This window comes from Fulmarus glacialis, unplaced genomic scaffold, assembly GCF_000690835.1.
Source record: "Fulmarus glacialis isolate BGI_N327 unplaced genomic scaffold, ASM69083v1 scaffold32279, whole genome shotgun sequence".
In the NCBI taxonomy this organism is placed as follows: Eukaryota; Metazoa; Chordata; class Aves; order Procellariiformes; family Procellariidae; genus Fulmarus; species Fulmarus glacialis.
The window spans coordinates 32,716-51,102 of NW_009234456.1; the positions used below are offsets into that span (position 1 = coordinate 32,716).

Here is an 18,387-nt window from a genome sequence, read left to right on the forward strand (position 1 = left end):
TCATTTCAGATGTGGTTTTGCAGCATTGCCTTACAGGTCTGGAAACTAAAAGAGTAATATAAACCTCCTTGTCTTTTTTTCAAAGTTGAAGCTTTGTTTTGTGATCAATCTTTTCTTGAAAATGGAGAGCACCAGTGTGCAAACAGAAATCCATAAAAGTTAGGAGAATTTGCACTACAAATTGGCAGAAGAAGAACAGAGTTGATGGTGAAAGATAAGTATAGTCCATAGATCATATAAGTGGGAGCTCTCTTGGTCAATTGAATATGTGATTATATGTAATTATGTATTGAAAAGTGGAAGTTAATTATCCGCACAATGAAGTATCTCTGTAAATGGTGTAGCGGTTGGAAAAAGTTCAGTGCAAGAGAAGGTAACGCTTAGTTGACTAACTGAAGTCCCCGCTCTAAGTCCAGTCGCAAGACTTTATATTTAATAGTCCTTTGTGGCAAAAAAGCAACTAACGCAATTGATTCACTAAGTGCTTAATATATCTTGTGTATCTAAAAGATTCATCTTCTATATAGACTTTTAAATTATCCTGAAAAACCTTTCATTTTTTACTTCATTGTTTAGCTAGCGTCCTGCTAGATAACCGTGTAGTACATACTCAAGCTCTTATACAGTAGACTGCTATTATGTTTAGTAACAGAACGTAGAACAGCTAATAAAACGCAAAACCATTCTAATGCTCTGAATTATATAAACTACAGTATTTCAGTGCCTATATAGTTTGTCAAGAGTAAATATACAAAATTCAATGCATGTCTTGGTGAACAGAACTTAAGATGTTATACAGGAGGTTTGGGAATTTTTGCTATTTTTTCGTTATTCAGTAGATTGATTTTTTTTTTTCTCCAAGGAGTACATATGCTCTATTTTTAATAAAGTTCTGCTTATCCATCCTGCTACACTGTAAAATTCGATTAATTTGGGTGGAATTATACAAACGTAATGACATAGAGAATTAATTTCAGGTTTTCAAAACTTTTGTATTATTTTGTACATTCAGTATATCAGCTTGTATTTGTATGTCCCAGTTTACAGGCATTTTGCCAACCATCACAATATTTAGTGCTTTTTTTCCTTAAAATGAAACTGTGGGAGTTCTGTAATATCTCAAAATCTTCAATTTCACCTCAAAACCAGCAAGACTGTCTCACTAAGCTAGGGAGAAGGAAAGAAAGTAAACCTGGATGATATGAATTGTAAGAGTTCTAAAAATAAATAAAAGGTTCCCAAATTTCCCCCCCCCTAAATTTCATATGAGAGTTTTACCCATTGTGACTCTCTAAGATGTAACCTACAAATTCAGGCATTTGGCTATGTGACAGTGGTACAAGAACAGTTCCCAGAGCTTTTATGTCGAGAAAGAAGAATGTATCTAAGTACTGATTGATCTCTACAGAGCGAAGATTTGGAGTACATCTTCAAGGCAAATATAGTCCATAGTCTTGCTTAGGTGTTATTGCTGTTTACCCTCCTATCTACATACAAAGCTTTTTCTTCCAAGTCTGGCAGTACTATGCCAGCAGGCGGTTGTGGGCTAGGTAGACCTTTTCGTTCGTGCTGGTTGCCCAGTTGTAGTACTAGTAGTGCTCGTAGGAGTGGACCAGAATAAGTCATTTATGTGTTGACTTCCAGTGCCCTCCTGCAGTTCTTCTTCTGTCTTGGCCGGAAATGCAGATGACCTCCCCACGTATTTCCATATAGAGAATAATAGGGGTAAATAGTACCGTTCTGCAGCACTAACTGTAAGGGGTTGTGTCCCCAGAAATCCCAGAAACAGACAGGGTGCCAGCCCCAGCTGCATCGTGAATAAGCTGAGCTTTTCAGTGCAAATCAGGTTCGCTTGCGGTGAAAGCATATCTTTACATGCTTGAGGACTATTGAGAGCTATAGGGAGATACTCATTTGCTTTTAAACTCTATGTATGTAAGGTGTGGGATCACTTACGTTTGTGTATGTGCTTCCTGTGAGGCTGGAATTTGAAATGCAAACTAGTTTGGATTGCACTCATCCTGCCTCAGATGGTAGTTTCAGGGAGAAGAAAATTAAAAAATAGTTATCCCTGTATTTCTTGAGGAAACAGACCCAGACCAACGGAGACTGAGAAGATGCATTTACTTGACAAGTTGCCCCTCGCTGCATGCTAACTGACACAGCAGAAGAAACTTGCTTATGTAACTTCAGAAAGAACTGGGAAAACATCTACACAAAATTAAAATCCTACAGGAAATCCTCTTCCTCAGATAACTCAATCAAAGATATATTTACATTACAGAACAGGGTATGTGTATGTACGTGTGTGTGTGTGCATCTTACATGCAGGAAGCTGATTTCCTGACCTGAGACCATGGGACGGTACAATGATCGTCACATTTATTGCCTGTTCTCTTAACAGGGCTACAACTTGATAAATCTCTACCCAGCTGAAGAAAAGAGTTTCTTCTAAGACAGAGTGCGGGCTATTGGAAAGAGCTTTTATTGCCTTATCTGGGTTTTCAATAGGCTTTTTGAAATAGGTTCTTGCTACAGCCTTGCCAGGGCATGTACCATGCAGTGCTTTAACAAAATCTCACTTGACTCTCTTATGCTAGCCACTGAAAGATGTTCATAAACAGCAAATACCACAAACATCAAAAAAAGATCTACCACTAGATGTGGAAGTATTTGTGCCGATGTGGGAATGATGGTTGGAATTTTAAGCAACATATTTTCCATGTTCTGTCTCAGAAAATCTGTTCTCTGGGCACTGGTTGTATACTTTCTGCCTAGAGGGCTTTCAAAATTAAGTAAAAACAAACAGAAAATGGCATCATCTCAAGGATTTCTCCCCTCCGCAATGTTTTGCTGTGAAGGAGAAGAAGGCAGCAATTTGTGTCTTGGCACAAAGTAGGTGCCACTTCAAAGCTCCACTGCAAGAGTATATGCAGACAGGGAGCTGAAGGCGATTTTAGCTCTTACTAGGTCAGAGAAAAATTAAAAATCGGAATTTTCTCGAGCTTCTCTTGGAAGAGCAAAGCTAAAGACTGGAGAATATCCAGAATCTCACAGCACTCTGAGTCAGAGAATGGGTTTTAGTACTGCCTGAGGTTTGTAGCTGCTGAATATCACTAAGCAGTCTCTTTTGAGGGGGTAGGGAGGGAGGGATGGAAACGGCATTTTGAGGTAAACTGTTTTTATTATTAGTGTTACTATTATTTGTATTGGGCTAAAACTACAAATGTTTGTGGGATCCCTTGCACGAGTAAGGTTTACCTAAGTAAACGAGGGCTGCATACAGTGTGATAAACTCACATGCTTGCTGACAGTTACACCTGAAGTCAGGGCAAGCCTTGCTTTTGACTGCAGTAGGGGAAGGATTTTGACGTGGGATTTTTTGAGTCTGTTGGAGCATCATGTCTGAGAGTGGAGCCCACCTCACCTCAGCCATCCTCAGCAGGCAAGGACTGATAACCGATTACACGCACAGTCAGGACTGACTTGTTTGCGTAATCGATCTCAATACGTACGTGTATACAGATGGAGAAATTGTTATTTCCATTTTATTATTGCTTAATGTTACAAACAATATGTTGATGTTAATGTTGAAATGTTATATGTATTCACACTTTTGTATATACACATATATATCTATATATCATATATATCACAGACATATGTTAAGATACATATATTCACAGAGATATATATACAGACACATTATAATATACACATATGACAGAAAAGATTTGTAGTAATAAGATCAGCTGGTCACTCAGCTTAAGGATGTCCACATGACGGTGGTACAGCTAACAGTGTTTATCGTATATTTGTCCAGGATAGTACTAGTCACCTACTCCTGAGTGAGGAATAGGTAATAACTTGTAAGATCAGAGATTGCAAAAACGATGATCAGCAGAAAGGTGTGCTTATGGGAGAAGCAAATGGGTAGCGTATTGTGGCAGTCCTACTAGAAGAAGAAGGAAGAGAAGAGAGGTAGGTCTGGAAACCAAAGATAAGTTTAAACTTCTTCAAGTGAAGGAGAAAGACCCAGATGATGAAGTCACGACAGAGGTGGTGAGAGGAGGGAGCATGCCAAGCGGGACAATGGTGGAAGCGCCGAACTACAGTCCTCTCCCTGTACTGAACTCACGAGACTGAACTATTTCTAAGGTTACACATAGTGATACCCATCCAAGGGTAACTATTTCTACAGTTGTCTATGCCATTAGCTCAGCAGCAGATAGCCAATGCTCATAGCTTCGATTCTGTTGATTAGATATTTTGAACCATAAGTAGGCAATTCAACTAGAATTCCTATGCTTTGGGTTGTTTTTTTGTTTGTTTTATTAACTTATCACAATTTTAATGTGGGAATTACACCTAAAAAGGTACCTCGAATTAAACACTTAACAAATGTCAGCATGTTTGATAATATGACTTAATCTTCCTATTCCATAAGTTGCCTATCTATACAGTCACGATAACACCTTTGCATATTTCACATGGGCGTCAAGGAGGAAAACATACTGTCTTTGGTTCACTCATTTGCTGGGGTGACGTTTTGGAAAACCAAGAGTTTTCTATTCAAATGAAGGTTTAGGTTGTTCCTCAAATGAGGTCTGAGCCCCAGGTTGAAAGGTAAGGTTAAAAATTTAGGCAAAGAAACCATTCATTGAACACAGGGCAGTCTGTATCCTAAACGAGGCAGGGATGGCAAAGATAAAATATATAACAAGCAAATAAAAGCTGTACCATCTGCACACCCATCAACCTTCATTCAAACATTTCCTGACTTCTGAATGTATGACCTTGCAACTCTCCTATTTTAAGAGAGTTTACTGAGACATAACAGTAGTCAAATGTGATTAGCTCAACTGAGTAGTTTGAGACCCTTGAAGCTCAGTGCAATTGGGCTGTGGTAATCAAAATACTTGACTGTGTAAATGTGAACTGTATTGTATAGTCCGAAGTCTGTAATAAGCAATAAATTATAATGATGAGTCCACCCTGGCTAAATAGCACCTAGTATAGGTTCATAAGTAGACAGGCTACTGATTCCTCTTAGACAAGGGGACATATTTTTGGTCACTTTGATTTAAATTAAAATTCTGCCTTTTTCTTTGTAGGAATTAAAATGATGATGCTCATAGTGAATACTAGCATGATTTCTAATGTTCTTTCCATGGGCCAAATAATATTTTAAATAAATTATCTTTTCAAGCTGAATTAACTGAGCTTAATCAGTTTAAATAAAAACACCACTCATGGCTAGCATTTTAGATGATGAAGAGTTGGGGCTTAAGCTTCTTATCTGTTCATAAATTTTCTAATCTGTGAAATGGAGATAGTTATGTCTAAGGGATGTTATGAAACCTATGTAATGCTAGTAAGATGCTTTGAGGTCTTCCAGTAAAAGTGTGAGGAGTTAATGTCTTTTAATGCCAATTGACATTTTCCATGATAATTAATTCAATGCAGTTGTTAATTCAGTGTTGTAGAACTGAAAAAATATATTGTCCTGAAAACTAGAGAGAGACATTGATGGGGGGTCTGATTCATTGTTCTTGAACTTGATGGAAAGAAAAACATCACTGTTTCAAGTGGTATTGGATTAAGTCCCACAAATAAATATATGAGAGATCATCTCATTTCACTGTCCCCAAGAAAAGATGTAAAAAGGAAGTAGAGAGGAAGAATAGTAGGAAGTAAATTATACTTGGAAGGCTGAAATAATAATAAAAGAATATATATGTTCAGCTACATGAAAAACTCTTTGCCAGGATAGGGCACACTCCTGTGCTTTGTTTGCCATGCCAATAATGTGTGTGACACACAGTTGCAAGGCATATACCTTAAAAAGTAATGGGGAAAAATTGGGAGAGCTCCTGCATAATTTAGGATCGGGACCCAAGGCAGTCTAACCTGATCTGAGTTCAGGCTACCACACTCTCCCCGAGGAGGCTGGCTTGCGTAGAGAGTCTGCAGCCACACTCACGGGCTCCTGTATATTGTCAAACGTGATTTGAATGCCGTGAAGGTTTGACCTTTAACGCACAGATCCCACAAAGTACCTGAGTGTATAAACACAGACCTGATGCCAGCTTAGATGTTCTTAGGTGTGCCAGTACTGTCTGCATTCACCAGCTGTTGATCTCACAGGCATGGGTAGCTTGGGCTGGGCCGGTCAAAATGGTTACTGCCCGCAGTTCTTCTGCCAGGAGTCGGTGCTTTTGTGGCAGGGAAGTGCATCCCATGTAGAGCATTTGCTGAATCCCTGCACTTTGCAGTGTGAGAAATAAACTTGGTGCTGTAAATTTGAGAAGCGCAGAAGCTGCTTCATCTTCTATTCAACCATCCCCTTCCCTGGCGAAGAAGGGGAGTGGGAAGCTGTGAGCAGGGATGCCTTCAGGCGTCTGAGTTCAGCCAGCCTGGTTGCAAGTCAGCAGCTGGGGTTACCTGCTGCGGGGAGAGATGTTTATCAGCTGCTACGTGTGGAGGGTAAATTTCTCAGAAGTGCCAGACTGCCTCTCTCCGTGCCTTCACAGGAGCCGTCACTTCACCATATGGCTGTTCACTCCAACTGGGCTGGCACAAGTGAGATTGACAATACTTCGTGCAGTATTTAATCTGCATACAGCGATTAGACTGGCCCTACAGAGTAATTGGATTACCAGAGTGTTTGAATTAGTTGGTGAGATAAATAACCCTATCCCATAGCATTAATAGGATGAAGTCCAGCACGGCTGAAGCTTTGCCACGTGCCCTCAGCTTGAGCTCCAAATGTCACTTGGGTTTTGATGTCCATATGTAAACAGAATCAGGATGGGAGATTAACTTTTCCTAACAGTGAAGACCGGATTTTACAAGTGATGCTCACATTTTATGGCCCGTGCACCATGGTTCCGTGGATCATTACAGTGGCCTCTCAGATCACTGACCAAAACTGTATTGGTTTGGCAGTGGGGTGCAGTGGGGAGTTACTCTATTTTGCCATCTGCAAATGCTTTTCCCTAGAAAAATATTTGGCATTCTTCCCATGGGAAATAAACATAATAATTAAAATGCTTCATGTCACAGTCTTTTTTTGTGTGTTGTATGCTTCTTTTTTTTAAAAAACAGGATGCTGCATTTTTTTCCATGAAAGCCAACCGGCCTGGATGAGGATGTTATTCCCTTTTAGAACAGATCTTTCTAGCTTCTGTGTAAGGGTTTTTTTTTTCCTTTAAAACAGTTTGCATGTCAGAAAGGCTACCCTGTGAGTTGCTTGCTCTGAGCAGGATTTGTCTCTCCCAACTCAAAACATCTACAAAGCAGACAGAGGTATCTCCAGCTGAGCTAGTCACCCCAGTCAATGGTAAAGAGCTGCTTTTACGTGTTAAATGCCTATGCTAGGATGAGTTCAGTTTCACTCTGGAAGTACCTTTTTCCATGGACTGTAAAGGAAGCCTCACGGAGCCTCGCTCAGCTGAAGGCATTGGGTCAGATGAATCCCCCCTTCTGTGCCTGAAATTGTGGGAGAATATTTTCAGAGAGCGTCCATGAAAAGCCAGACCACTTCTCCTGCAGAATCAGAGGAAACAAGATTTCTCAGGGTTTCTTTAAAATAAAAATCTTTTTCTACATTTTTCGCAAACATCAGCAGTACGAGAATAAATCTATTCTTAACTGTGCTTTTTCTTTAGTGTTGGAAAGGAAGATTTCGACAAGACAAAGCAGAGAGGAGCTGATAAGAAGGGGAGTGCTGAAGGAAATGCCCGAGCAAGGTGATAACACGTTACCTAGAATTTAGCTCCTAAGTGCTAAACATGGATGATAAAGCCACTATTGCATTGTTTCCCTGTAGTATAAATAGGTATGAGGCGTGTGAGAGGTGACAAAAAACTAAAGTTGGAGTTGAGAAATTTGTGTTCTGTAACTGCTTCTGCCATAGGTACACCGTCTGACTTCTGGTCATATCCTTAAGTATTTTGATGATCCCTGTAAATAATGCAACTCCTGTGGTTCCTACTTATTGTTTGCCAGATTTTTTTTAAGTTAGTGATTAACCTAGTTTTTGAGTCAAGGTCTGCTGTCTAAAGCAACTGGAGTATAATATGGGAAATTTTGGCTGAAAAATCAGACCCCCAAGCAAATCAATAGCATCCATTTCAGGTATCAAAAAGTACCAGTGCTGGGATCGTACAGATCCCACCACTGTCACACACACCACATTCACAAATGGCACAAATGTAAAACTGTGGGGAAGACACCACTTGTTTCAAAATGCTATAAGGTTTAGTGACTGGTATTAACCAGAATTTAACCAGAATTTGTGTTTCGAAAAGCATGAGTAAACCATGGTTAACACGTCTGTGCTACATCTGGTTATGTTTCTAGTGGTATTCTTTCTAATATGCTTGATCTTCTATAAATCTAGATCAAATAAAAGTCAAGTGAGTAAAATAATTTTCTGTAGCTTAAAATTAAACCATTCGTCATTTTATCGAGGAGTCTAAGAACTCCATGATTTCCAAAAATATTTTTCTCCTAGAAATTGTGTTACTCTGCCTGAGCTAAAGAATCATGAAAGTATCAATGTGTATGGTTAGTATCATACACATTAATATTTAGAAGTAAAGGGCTTGTTTGTTGACATGTGACATCACTTGTCTTTGCAGTGTTTCGCTAATTACCAGGCTATGGCATTCAGCATAGCTGGCTTCTGAACTTGTCTCTGCCACTGTCTTTGACTTAAAACAAGAAACGCAAACTCTCCATACCCCAATTTGTCCCTCTCTGAATTTGTTACATTTTTTTGCTACATGCTTTACAGGGGAGCTGCGTGCCTTTGTCCATTGATGGTTGTAAATTGCATTTAGACTGCTGGGACAGTTAATGAAATGTGTTAACATTTCAGGTTGGTTACAAAGAGTCTGAACATAAATACTATCATTTGCACTAAAACTGCGTATGCTTTGGTCAGCAGTGTCCTTGACCTTAAGAGGTCCGCTCTTAAAAGGGGATGGGACTTTGGATGCCTTACAGAGACTGAGCAAAGTGAGAAAAGGATGTAAAGATGAACAATTTTCTCCCCTTCCTCCCATCTTAAGAAGGCCATCAGTCTGTTCCGTGTTGCCTTCATCATGTTGTGCTTCCTGTCTGATGAAAATTACAGTTTTTAAGGAGCAGTCTGAAAGAATACAGGATTGGTTTGAAGGTGCTAAAAAAAGAGATACAGAAAAGACAGTGGTTGAGCAGTGTGAAGGTAGCTAGAAGGAATGTCTATGGAGATGAAAGCTAGATGGGGAAATTACATGGAGTCTTGAAATGTGAGAGGTAAGAAATGTGAAGAAGTGACTGTTTCACATGGGATGAAGAAGAAAGAAGTGGAAAGTGTCAAGTGCCACTTGGAGGCAGGAGGTGTTTGCAGTACCATGACATGGATAAGAGGTGGGAATGCAACATGTGGAGGCAGAGAGGAAAGAATGGATTTATGAACGTCTGGAAGAAAGGAGCTGAAGAAGCTGAATGTTGCAGTAAGGTAAGAAGGAAGCCTTGTGCAACTGTCAGTTATAGTGAATGAGACAAGGTTAAGAAGGCAGAACTTAGTTTTTACACATCAGGTTGAAGTTAGTGTGTGGGTGAGTATGAAACCATCAGCTTAACCTGTGGAGCAGCCCAAGGTGGTAAGAGAGAGGCTGCATAATTGTGTTGAAACCAGGGAACTGCCAAACATCCAGGTCTGATAGTACACAGCAAGGAAGAGGAGGAGGAGAAGAGAATGGAATTACCACAATTAATGAAGAAACAACAGGAGGAGCCCGAAGAGACGCCAGGTAGATTTGCATAATTTTTTGGATGGACAGCAAGAGAATCCTGCAGAAGGAAAGCAATCATCTATGTGAACTGCAGGTGGGGTGTGAGCAACATAAGGATAACAAGCCTTAAAAATGACCAGAGAAGAAAATCAGCAGCAATTTTAAAATGCATGGAACAGAGAACAGAAATCGGTAAATAAGGGAAGAGAGAAAGCTGTGAGCCAGCAAGAGTATGTAGCGTTTTTCAGGAATTATAGAGACAAATAGGGAAGAGAAAGAAGTTCTCTTCAGGATTTGGAAACCTCATAGCTGAGGTCATCTGGGTAAGTGAGTAAAATATCATCAGAGCTGGGAAAGAATTTGACTTGCAGAATTTAATAATGGTACGGTGCGTGATACAGGAAGACCTCACCTTGGTTCTGAAGACTGGATACTGACTTTGTGACCTATTTTATTCATTAACTGGGCACACGTATTCTGGGAACTTCTGTCTGAATTCCTGGCTGATTTACCTACTGGGATGCACCACAGTAGTCCTGCAACTCTGCCCCCTAATTGTCCACATTTGGGGCCTGTTGGAACATGTTGCAGCTCCGTTGTGGTCCGTGCACACATTTCTTTGCTGTGTAAACCAAGATGCAGGGAGGAAGAGAACAGGATGCTAGTGTGTACAGACATGAAACTGGACCTGAAAACCCATGTGCACTCCCAGTCCCACTACTGCAGAGGTGTCCTCCCAGAGAACGTGGAAGCCTATAGAGTTCCTTTACAGCGTTAACTTTTCAGAGCAGATCTGCAGCCTGATGTTTCACATTTCAGTAAATCTTTCTTCTTTGCTTCCATGAAAACTTGAAAGCAGAGGGATGCTGTGTGTTGTCAATAGGTGCTAAGGAAGCAGTTAAACTAGACAATAGCTTTTTAATTTTCATTTCAGATGGTGATGTAACAGTAAATTTTGAAACTTCAAATGGACACACCATAGCCATTGGTGAAGAAACCATCCAGGAAGAAAATGTGGTAAAAGCCAGTGGAGATAATGGTACTTTGTCAGAGAAAGCATTAGCATTGGAAGGAAAAAAAGAAGATCAAAAAGGTAAATGAACACATTCTTTACAAATTGTTTTTCACCTACTTAAAATATTAACACGTTCTTCCATTAGTACCAATACATGCTGTGAGTTCTGTTCTGCCACAAGGATGCCAGCAGAACATGCCGAGAAGATAAGACTTGTGAAACATCAGTATTTCGTCACTGGTAGGCATGCCTTTTACTGTGGATATAATAAGGTCATAAAGAGAAGCATGGTCTGAGCATGAAAACGCGTGCAGGGATGTTCGATTTCTAAATTCAACGTGAGCCTTTCCTTGTAGCCATGGGCAAGCTTTGGCTTCAGGTTTTCCTTTTGTGAAAGAAGATACTAAGTGCATGTGCATCACCTTGCAATATCATTATAGAAGTGGCTCATGGGTTGAAAGTTCAAAAGTGTTTACGCCACTTAAAAACCATGTATCATTTTCAAAGTAACTTCAGCAACTCGTTCCTGTTGGTTTTCATTAAATCTTAAACACTTGCAGTCCAGCTCCTCAGAAATATTCAAGGGGCTATATCACTACCGCAAACTGAACCTTTATTTTTATTTATGGAGAATGTACTTTATGACTATAGGGTTTTCTATAGAAGAGTTGCAGTAAATTCTGCTAAATATTTAGCAGTCCCAAAGTCCATATTAATTTTGTTACCTTTACTCAGATCTACCTTGGTAACAAGAGTTTGACCGAGTAAGAAAAAAGTAAAGATTAATGCAGAATCACAGGATTTGGACCAGTTTTATTTTCTTTCTCTAGCCTCTTCTTTTCCCTGTCAAAAAGTGTTCTTAAATACTATTCCATTTATTGGATTTTCCTAGAGGAAAGGGCAAGGATACAAAAGATCAAGAACTTCATGGCTGGCTGTTAGACTGAGCAGCCTTTCCAATGTCTTCTAGTAACCTCTACCTAGTGATGAATGAGTCTCTGGAGGTTGAGAGGGTCAGTTCAGCTAACACAAAAATTTGAATTCTTCTCTGAGCTATGTAAATCACTTGACTATGCAAAAAGTGGCTGGATGTCCAAGGAGAACTGCCTTTCTTATGAGATTTCTAGTACTTCCTGTCTCCCAACAAGACAGAAATACAAGATTAGCCTTTTTCATGACATTTAAATACGTCTATCTTTTGGTGCCAACTGGAACCAGATGTGTATTGGGTCAGGGGAAAAGAGTTATAAAAGCCATGGAAAACTCCTTTAAAATGGTTCAGGTTAACTTTGGGGTTAGATCAGACCACTTACTGTTTTATGCGTCCCTAAATACAGCCTTTTGGAACTGTCAGGTCTTGGAATTTTTCCTAAGGTACAGGGTTTTTTTAGAAATACACATTTCTAACTATGTTGAAATCCCCTCTAGCTGACTTTGCAGAATGTAGAACTCCAGTGAAGTAGGAAAGGTTCAATATCTATTTCAAACACATTATTAGACTCTGCGTTCCCTATATATATTGTGTTGACCTTACAGGGAGAAGTTAAAAATTATTGCTGTACAGGAGTAGACTCAGTACAGAAGAATATATAGCTATCACTCCAGTCCCTCTCAGAAAATGAAGTATATATGGAGGAGGGAGAAGGAAAACAAAAAATGAGTAAACTTGGTATTCTAGGCTTCATAGAGTGTCAGTATGACAACATAGAAAATGCAAAACACTTCAAGTATACTTTCCTGTTACATCTAAACATGAAGTTCTTCTACACGTAAACATCTTGAGTACCCTGAAAAAGGAACAAGATAGATTTATTGCAGAGGAATAGTCTGCCCAAAAAACGTGTTAAGAATCAATTCCACACATCAGCAACGGTGTTACACAGTGCAAATCCAGTACAACTCACTGGATAGTCATTGTGAACACAGTTATTCTTTACTTTATAGCACATTAAGCAAGAAGGTGAGCTAGTCTGTTGAACTCAATGGAAGAGTAAGGTGCACTGCATCTCACAGATGCATCTCACCTGACAGATTAGTCCTCGGTGATTATGTATGCATTACACCCACACCCACTGGCAGAGCGAGAATTAGCAACCGCAGAGTGGAGGTAATGCTCATAGAGCGTCAAAATCAGAGCTGAAGCAGGAATACCTAGCTCACTGTCTTCTGCTCAGACCATAAAACTTGCTGGTGTATCAGATCACAACCCTCCGTCATGAGAACTGAAATAGGTGGAATGAATACTGGCTGGACAGTGGGAGTAATGGATACAAGGGGTTCATCTTTAGTGAGGCTAATGTTAGGCTTTTTAGAGTAATAAACTCTTATGTGTAAATCTTGAAGGAAGTTATATACACTTCCCATGTTTATAATCCTCAAGACAGGATTAAAAAAATGCTGTTCAGTACCATGGTGTGCTGCAGTTCCAACTCCGGCTGAATCAAAACATTCCAAAAAATGTATCTCAGCCCCTGAAAGTTATGAGGTTATTTTAAAATCCTCTTATGAAATGGTGGTGTCTTTGCTTGCCCTCTTGTTGAAGTGGAACTTGAAAATGGCCTTGTCATATAAATATGATGGCTGCTGGAGCTGGAAGCGTAAAAAGAACAAGTGATACAGGCACATTGTGATAATATGGTGAGAGTTGGCAGCAATGCGTGGTAGAATGTGGAATATGTTAGGAGTTAAAAGAAGTTAAAGGAAAAGTTGTTTCAGCATGAGCCACAGAAGTACAGTATCAACAGGGCAAACAATAGGCTCAGCCATGCAATGTAAAAATGAGTTAAGCAGAAGCGAGTGAAGAAGGCGACCCCCGAAAGCTGTTCCCTGTGCTGCCATGCAGTTCCGTCAACCGGGTACCCACCTGCTGCCTGGCAGCTCAGGGGTGCCTTTCGTATTTGGTGAAAAAATTCCCTTTGGCAATTTAATAGTGTAACTGTTAGTGTTTATAGTAGTGATGAGATGTCAGTCATCCAAGCAGGGTGTTTAAAAGGAAGCTGGTGACAGTTTTACATAAAATGGGTAAAACTTTGCAGATGAGAAATCAGAGAAATCTTTTTCCTAGATTGTTTATTCACATTATGTTTGTACTGGGTTGAGTTCTGAATTCTTTTGTTTTGTTTTGTTTTGACTAAGAAAAGTCACTAGCATCTTTTGCAGAAAATAAGGGGTTAAACTGTAGCCATTCTCTGTGAGCACCCTGGAAGGGATACAGAGTAGACAGGCAGCATGTCAGAGGACGCCCTGGCTGCCTGGGCAGCAGACCGGACTGCACCATCGTGCCAGGGCTCCTGACCTGTGGCGCTTGTCGGCAGTAGCCCCTGCAGACCCCAGCGCTCCAGGTTCCAGGTGGGGTATAAGCATCGCAAAGGGGATCCAAGGAGTCTCTCTGCCTCCTGCCCCCTACAGCAGCGTTGGAGAAGATCAAAAGCCACATCAGTAGAATAGGTGTCAAAGTTGTCGCTGTTTGCCTCCCTAGGCATAAGGACATAACATGCTGACGCAGCATGCATGCTGCACGTTGTAAAACCTCCTGGTACTGTGTCAGAGCTGCTTTTCTCCTTTCCACCCTCTCAGGACGTCTCTGGCACACAGATGTACCAGAGAACCCTGAGTTTGTATCTGAATTCGGTTTAGGTCTTACTCATTTTTATCATAGCAAGCTAAATCTTCTAATGATTCTAGTAGACACTTCCACACTTCATTGTTAGCTTGGGCGTGAAGAAGTGAAAGGCTCAATAACCATTAGCAAGATACTGCCTGGAAAAAAGTAATAAGTTTCATTTTGCATAACGTCAGTCAGGTGTGTTAGATGCTGCTTTGATAAATAATTGCATTGCAGGAAGCCAGAGCTCTTGTTGCGGGTGCTGTGGGTGTTGTGGGTGACATGGAACGTAAGCTTCTGAAATGTTCCTATGCCATTTATAGCAGACTGATCCTCTCAGGTTTTTCATGTCCTTCAGTGAAGGAAACAGTTTGTAGTCCTGTTTTCAAATGAATTCATGGGATACATGCGCATAATGTTTTTTCCCCACAGGTTAACTCTAATATTAAAAGGTTCCAGGTCTTAGTATGTTGGGTTCAGAGGTTCTTTCCTCTATACTTTGTCTGCTGTCCCTTAAATCTGCCATTAAATTTAATCTTCTCTTTTTCATGGGTAACCAAAAAAGAGAAGGTTGGAGGCACAAACTCTGGTCTTATGAGCATTCATCGTTGCTGACCAACACTTTAGTTTGTTTACCAAGGAATGTTCTTGAAAGTCAGATTTTCTAGGTTCCTTTTTCTCAGAGGTCTTTGCTTTATTTCCCCAAAGTGGAACAAAACCTGTTGAATTTAAGATAGTAACCCTCATCTTCCAAGATCTCAGATAAGAGTCTGCTTTCTCTCAGAAGACCAATCCTGCAAACCACTCACTGTGAGAGATAAGGCAGAATTTCTTCCCTCTTGTGTGCCTAGCTGGCTTCCTACACTGCTGAGCTCTGTAGATCATCGGTACGAGCACCATACATAAAAGGGGGTTTTTTTGCCTGACTCCCAAAGAATCTCTCACTCCAGCTGAGTTATTTGCTGGCTAAAACCAGTTCTTCTAAGAATAGTATATCTTCAATTCATCACCTGAACTATGTAAATGAGGCTGAATCTTCTTAAAAGGAAAGCGACTTTAGATAAAGTTGTGTTTGGGCAAAGCCTGTCCACCAAGTCGGCCAGGCTGGCTTGTGCCAGTAGGCTGATGTGAGAGGCACAGGCTTTCACCCACAAAAGTTGAATGGCAGAGGAAAGCTCCTGATTTGTAAAACTGCTATTTTTTTTTTCTTTTACAGGAAAGATATCCTAATGTGGCTCCAGAAATAAGATTGTAGATGTGATTTTAATGAACTAACCACTGAATTATTTGAACATATCTATACAGAAAGTATAAGGGGTTCTAGAAGCCTACATGTCTTTCACTTTTCAAGTGTCCCATAGACCAAGAAATGATAAAAGTATGCAGCTGACAGTGAAGATGTTTTAGGTATTCTCTCTTGATTTAACAGCTTACTTTTTATGCAAAAGTTGGACAGTTAGCGATTTAAAATGACAGTCAGTGGTTTTGTTTCCTTTTTTATCTGGGAACCAATGCAAAATATCTGAACGTGGTTGCTTTAGGTCAGATGTTACACCTGTCCCATTCTCCCCTCTCCTGTTTCCTATACTGTCTCTGTTACAAGACCTCTTGCACATGGTGCTGTTGAAATCATAGAGTAAGTAAGATCTGGAAGTCTGCAGACATACAGATCTGCTCATCCATCTTCAAGAAAGATGGATTCAAAACTGCAGAGGGCGTTGCGAAAAGCATCGTGAGACAGCTGTTCTTGTTCAGCCTAGCAAAACAGAGCCCGAGAGAGCCTGAATACGTTTGGTGAATGTAACGAGTTGGTATATAGCCAGGAGAGAGCATGGCTAAAGGACAATGCTGGCACAAATAGAAAGCAATAAACAGTGGCTTGAAATACATTTAGACTGGAAATTAAAGGAAGCTTTCTAACAATTAGTATTGGTCTTTTCTTGAACAGAATTTTAGTAGCAATAGCAGGAACAGAAAATGAAGCTGGTTAAATCTGAAGTTTATGAAAGGATTTGTGTGAGTTGAGCACCTGCATCAGCACAGTCAATGAGTCCAAAAAAGAGTCAAAAGACACCTTGTCTGGCCCTGTGTCCCATGTTTCTGAATGTTCCTGGGTTTTGATTAATCAAAACACAGCTCTCTGCCTAGGCTGTAAAGGAAACCCATGATTCTCAAAACTCTTACTGAGTTTCATTTTGCAGAGAGTCATCCTGCAAAAGACAACAAATCATATGTTACTTCCAACTTCCATTTTACATAGTGTTCCTCATAGAATCATAGAATAGTTTGGGTTGGAAGGGACCTTTAAAGGTTATCTAGTCCAACCCCCCTGCCATGGGCAGGGACATCTTCAACTAGACCAGGTTGCTCAGAGCCCCGTCCAACTGGACCTTGAATGTTTCCAGGGATGGGGCATCTACCACCTCTCTGGGCAACCTGTTCTGGTGTTTCACCACCCTCATTGTAAAAAATTTCTTCCTTATATCTATCTAAATCTACCCTCTTTTAGTTTAAAACCATTCCCCCTTGTCCTGTTGCAACAGGCCCTGCTAAAAAGTTTGCCGCCATCTTTCTTATAAGCCCCCTTTAAGTACTGATAGGCCACAATAAGGTGTCCCCAAAGCCTTCCTCTCTCCAGGCTGAACAACCCCAACTCTCTCAGCCTTCCTTTGTAGGAGAGGCGTTCCACCCCCCTGATCATTTTCATGGCCCTCCTCTGGACCCGCTCCACCAGGTCCATGTCTTTCTTGTGCTGGGGGCTCCAGAGCTGGACGCAGTACTCCAGGTAGGGTCTCACCAGAGCAGAGTAGAGGGGCAGAATCACCTCCCTTGACCTGCTGGCCACGCTTCCTCCACCACTGAGTTGTGCTCGTCTTCCTGGAGAAGGGTGCTTTGCAGTTGATGTAGATTATACGCTTGTGCTGCAGCACTACTGGTTTTCCGTGAGCTAGCTTCATGTCACTGCTTTAGTTGTAGAAACAAAAATACCAATACTGTATGACAAAAGCCTGGGGTAGAAAAGCTTTGGCCTTCGGTTCCTTAGAAGTTCACAAAAGTAAAGAAAAAAATTATTTTATTATACAACCCAGTCATGGCTTCTGAAACTACGCCCAGGATTTTCATAGGTCCATTTGGTCCAGAGTTTGCAAAAGGTCCCACATTTAGCTTCCAAAATAAGTCATCTGATTTTCCAGGGCATATGGCACACTGGCATCTTTCTGAAAGTCTTTGAGACTTGATGAGTCCCCACAAGAGCTGTTGTATCCTGAGTACTTTGTAGCCCTGACCGTCATTTAGGTGTTTACATGAGAACACAGCTTTCTTAAGAGTCTGGCCCCAATCACAATTTCTGGGAACAAGAAAATCTGGTCTCAAAGTGAGCTTTCTTGAAAGTCTGTCCTTTCGAAAATTTGTTCTAAACATAAACATGTAATTGATCCAAATGCTTAATGAGACATTAACATTTGCTTTGCTTTCCTATTTAAAGAGTAATTTGTGGTGGATTGCTTTTACAGCAGATATCTCAATCAAGGTAGCAGTGAATAAAAGATATTCCTATCTGATTGTGTTTTGGAGACCTTTTGTTAAAAGGTCAGTTTGTGATGAACAGATGTCTATATTAAGAAAAACAACAGCAATGAAAATACATTGCAGCTGGTTCTGAGGTACCAGGGGGATTGGCTTGAACAAATAGATGGGTCTGAACTGATTCAGATGCCTCCTTGTTTTGGCAAAAGATGCAAAAGAAAGAGCAGGCATGAAGACCAAGGGTCCATATTCAAGCAGAATCATGTTAGGGAGGTACAATTACAACATAATTGTATCTGGAGCCATTGACAGACATCAGACCATCCCTGTCACGGTTCAAGATCAAGCCACTGTTGCCATTATTAATTATTTGTATTACTACAGTACTTATGTATATACCAGGAATTTATTGTAGCGTCTTACATAAATGCAGAAAAACACAAAAAAGTTCCGAT

General features: G+C 40.4%; 1 protein-coding gene across 1 annotated transcript in view; it reads left to right on the top strand.

The window, feature by feature from the left end:
* Nucleotides 1–18,387, top strand: part of PHACTR2 (phosphatase and actin regulator 2) — a 58,990-nt gene that overhangs the window by 13,302 nt on the left and 27,301 nt on the right. Inside the window, exons 5-6 of the mRNA XM_009585652.1 lie at nucleotides 7,671–7,751; nucleotides 10,720–10,878. Of these exons, the coding sequence (XP_009583947.1) occupies nucleotides 7,671–7,751; nucleotides 10,720–10,878 (240 nt within the window). The remainder of the gene's footprint in view (nucleotides 1–7,670; nucleotides 7,752–10,719; nucleotides 10,879–18,387) is intronic.